Source organism: Hipposideros armiger, unplaced genomic scaffold (assembly GCF_001890085.2).
Source record: "Hipposideros armiger isolate ML-2016 unplaced genomic scaffold, ASM189008v1 scaffold_1248, whole genome shotgun sequence".
Classification (NCBI taxonomy): domain Eukaryota; kingdom Metazoa; phylum Chordata; class Mammalia; order Chiroptera; family Hipposideridae; genus Hipposideros; species Hipposideros armiger.
In genome coordinates, this window is record NW_017732598.1 from 27,376 (window position 1) to 31,459 (window position 4,084).

The following is a 4,084-nucleotide window of genomic DNA, read 5'->3' on the forward strand; positions in this document are numbered from 1 at the left end:
CTCCCCCCACCCCATATGTTTTGATAAAGGGACCATCTAGAAGCCGCAGGTCACGTGTGTATTCTGAAGGATGCCTTTGACTTCAACAGCCCATCCGAGATCGCAGACCTCATCCAGGCTGAGGCCCTCGAGGCGGCCCTGGCTCTCCACCTGTACCGAGGAGGCCGGCTTTTGCAAGGTAACCCTCTCCCTCCCATGGTGCAGCGCTAGGAATCGTGGAGACCAGAGCACCTCCAGTGTCCAACCAAACACCCATGAGAGCTCCTCCCGTTAACCCGCTTCCACAAGGGAACACAGTTGTCGTTCTGGTTTGTTTTCCTTACTGGTAATTTTCTAAAGTGGTATCACTCTGCCAACTGAGAACGGATTAATGTAGATGCTGTTTTTACTGCCAGAGGGGCATCACCCTGAATGCTCTCCGTGTGTCTTTCTTTCCCTAACTCGAAGTATCATGTTCAGAAGTTGACAAGAGGACTCTTTTACAAAGTACAGAATGGGCGCCGCAAATGACGTTATTGCACTGATTTACAAATGCGGAAACTACGAAGATGCTGAAGAGAGTTTAAAGAGCATCAGCGATTTCATAAAGAATATTAGAATTAGGTTGCTAGGCTCGCCGCAGAACTGACCCCTGTCCGACGGGGGCTATATTTTCTGCTGGTGTACGAGTCAGGCTTCTCCAAACAGAGCCAACAGGACCGAGAGAGACGTGAGAGAGGAGGTTTACTATAGGAATTGGCTCAGGTGCTGTGGGGGCCACGCAGTCCCGTGACCTGCCGTCTGCAGGTTGGAGACCCGGGAGAGCTGGTGGAGTAGTTCAGCCCGAGTCCAAAGCCTGAGAACCAGGGGGTTGATGGTGTTGGTCCGGTCTGAGAACCAGGGGTGCTGTGGTCCGAGAGCAGGAGGAGATGGATGTCCCAGCTTGGGCTGAATTATGTCTTCCCATGCCTTTTTGTTCTTTTTGGACCCTCGATGGAATTTGTGCTGCCCACCTGTGCAGGTGAGGGTGACCTTAAAGTCTACTGGTACAAATGCTAATCTCTCCCAGAGACACCTTCGCAGAGACACCCAGACATAATGTTTTGCCAGAGCTCTGGGTGTCAAGTTGCCACGTAACATTGACCATCACAGCTGCACAGGAACCATTTGCGTCTCCACCTGTCGGAAAGCTGCAGATTATATAATGCAGCTTCACAGAGTGTGAGCTCTTGGTTCATAGCAAATAGTGAAATCAAACCACAGCACCTGCTCTTAGAAAATGAGCTCTCCCGTTTCGCAGTTTTACCAAAAGAGACTTTTCTCTGCCATTTTCCCTAGCGTCCTCCAAGTAGCAGGTTTTTATGAGGGGACGTTGTTTCTCAGTGGCGATAGAAATAACTTCCTACTGCTGCTGTAACAAGGTAGCACACACCCAGGGGCGAAAAGAAGACACATTTATTGTCCTGCAGTCCTGGAGGTCCGAAAGCTGAAGTGGATCTTGCTGGGCTAACACCAGGATGTGGGCAGGGCAGGGCTGTCTCTGGTCGGAAGCTCTTGTGGGGAATCCGTTTGCTTACTGTTCCCACACTCCTCGGGTCACGGCCCCCTTGCAACTTCACAGCTGGCAGTCGGGGGCCAGTCGAGTCTTCTCACACGCCATCATGCTGACTTCTTCCCTCCACACTTAAGGACCCTGTGATTCCACTGGCACACCTGGATTACCCAGGATAATCTCCCCCACGTTGAGGTTAGCTGATTAGCAACCTCAGTTCTAGCTAAGCTGAATTCCCATTTCCCCTGTAACATCTTCATAGGCTCCAGGAATTAGGATATGGGACATCCTGGGGGGGCCATTATTCTACCTACCACAGGCCCCACCCCTCTGGTCCACAGAGATTCATGTCCATCCCACATGCTAACATCATTCACCCTATCTCAGCATCCCCAGAAGTCTCAACCCACGGCAGGATGGGAGTCGTCTGTATTGGGTGTGCTTCTCGATGTCTGTCTGTGTGTATTTTTGGAAAAGGTACATGTCCATAGTACGATACTCAACAAATATGCTCCCGTCCCAATCCTCACACGCTTTGCACACGCAGCACCTCGAGTGTTTTGGGGGTCCCGCCATGATTTGTCATGCCTGTGCCGTCTGCGTCCCCTTCATCTCCCTCTTTGCACCTTCCTCCATGGCGCCTGTTAGTATGATCCACGGCAGGACTCAATTTGAAGAGGTCTTTTTCTGTCAGACACCCGGTAATCGTTCCAGATGAGCCCATTTCTCAGGAATGATAAGGTTGGCTTTGATAGATGGTGGCAAACAATATTATTATTCATTGTGGAAATCTAAAGCAAACTGATTTCAAGCAGTCCTGACAACGGTGGCCGGTGTCTCCAGGTCATGTTTATCACAGTGATACCTAGCCTACCATTCGGCAGAGCTGGGTAAAACTAAACAAACAACAAAGCTTGCTCCCCGTGTCCTGCGAGCTTTGGTTTTTAGGATTACTGCATTGGGATGGGTTGGTGAGGGCTGTCCCCAGGGCTGCCCTCTGCTTCGTTAACTGTCCTAATTTTGCAGGTCATGGAATTCCGTTTGGCATCATCTTCGGTGGAACCGATTTAAACGAAGATGTGAACCAGGGAGAAAAAAAACAAGTGATGGGGAAAGTCCTTGAAGAAGCCAGGTACTACCTGAGGGCATTTCAAGGTGTTACACATTGAACCCTTTTGGGTGGAATTCATGGAAACAAAAAGATCAAGGAAACCAAGAGTTTGAGAGGTTTCCATCTTGCCATATAAAGCCAACTTCTTTCTATCNCCGCCCCCGCCCCCCCACCAGGTGGAGTCAGCCACATGGCTAGAGAGGCAGGCAGGACCAGGCCGCACAGGACTTCAGTTTGTGCCAGGAACAGAATTAAACCACGAAGCACCGTCTGAATTCTATGTGGTCGGTTGATTTTGGCTGCAGTGTGGAGGGTGGATTGGGATGGTGGCAGAGGACATGAGCACTTGGGTTTGACATCGTTTGGAAGTAAAATTGAAAGGGCTTAGGAATTGAATGTGGGAAATGTCAAGTGACAAAATGAATGCAATTTAGTAAGGAGCCTGATGTCCTTTATTCAAGGGGAGACAATCCGGGGGCCGGGGGTGCAGTGCCTTTGAGGCAAGAGCTGGTTTTTAGGGAGCTTTGGTAGAGGCAACGTGGGAACAGGGCTGATGGGCTAGGAGGCCAGGAGGTCCCGTTTTTGAGAGTCAGGTGAGCCAGCTAGAGCTGAGTTGGGGGGCTGTGACTGGTGGACGTCAGGCTTCCTTGACAGGTGTTTCCATAAATGCAGCCCGGCTTGGGTTGAGGTTTGTGACTGGGGCTGGACCACTGGGTGGCCTCCCTTTTGTGGGTTCCAGGGCACAGATTAATTTTATCAGGAGTGAGGGCGAAAAACCCGTGACTTCCTGCATTGTAGAGAGAGAATATTGAGAGACATAAAGGGGAAATCTTAGTAATATAGGGGTCTTCGTAGTCGGCGTGGGCCTCTGCTGTCTAGAAGGTTTTTAGAATATGCAAATGAGAGAGAAGAAGGTGTTAAGGTAGAAAAATTACTGGTTACTGGGGGATCAGTAACCAGAGAGTGACTGTTTTATTGTCTGCGTGGCCCTTTAAATATCCCTCAGTATACATGGTGTGTGGAGGTGCGTGTAGGTTAACTTAAGTTCTGAACCTGGAGCTGTTAGTTAGCATTTTAAATATCTTTCTGGAGTTGTCCTCCTGAGCACTCTATTATAATCTACAGTAGGATCTGTTCATTTGCATAAAGCATTTCAAGAATAGTAAGCGGGGGTTAGGGTATGTGGTTTGCTGGGACGGCGATGTGGGCCCTGGCATGAACACAAAGTCAGGGGGCCTGATGCAGCGTCCCCACTGTGTCACCTGGCTCAAATAGGAGGTGGCTGGTCTGGCTGTCAGAGTGGGGTGGGGGGGTCCACCCACCTCTCATTCCCCGAGGCCCTAAACATTTTCCAGAAGAACTTGACAATCCTGACCTGAACCAGGCACGCAGATTCAGGTCAGTTCTAATAGCGCAGGTCAAAATTAAAAAGCAGGGGCCGG

The 4,084-nt window shown here is 50.1% G+C and overlaps 1 protein-coding gene across 1 annotated transcript in view; it reads left to right on the top strand.

The window, feature by feature from the left end:
* GLT1D1 (glycosyltransferase 1 domain containing 1) overlaps positions 1-4,084 on the top strand; it is an 87,180-nt gene that overhangs the window by 20,862 nt on the left and 62,234 nt on the right. Inside the window, exons 3-4 of the mRNA XM_019633149.1 lie at positions 30-178; positions 2,558-2,663. Of these exons, the coding sequence (XP_019488694.1) occupies positions 30-178; positions 2,558-2,663 (255 nt within the window). The remainder of the gene's footprint in view (positions 1-29; positions 179-2,557; positions 2,664-4,084) is intronic.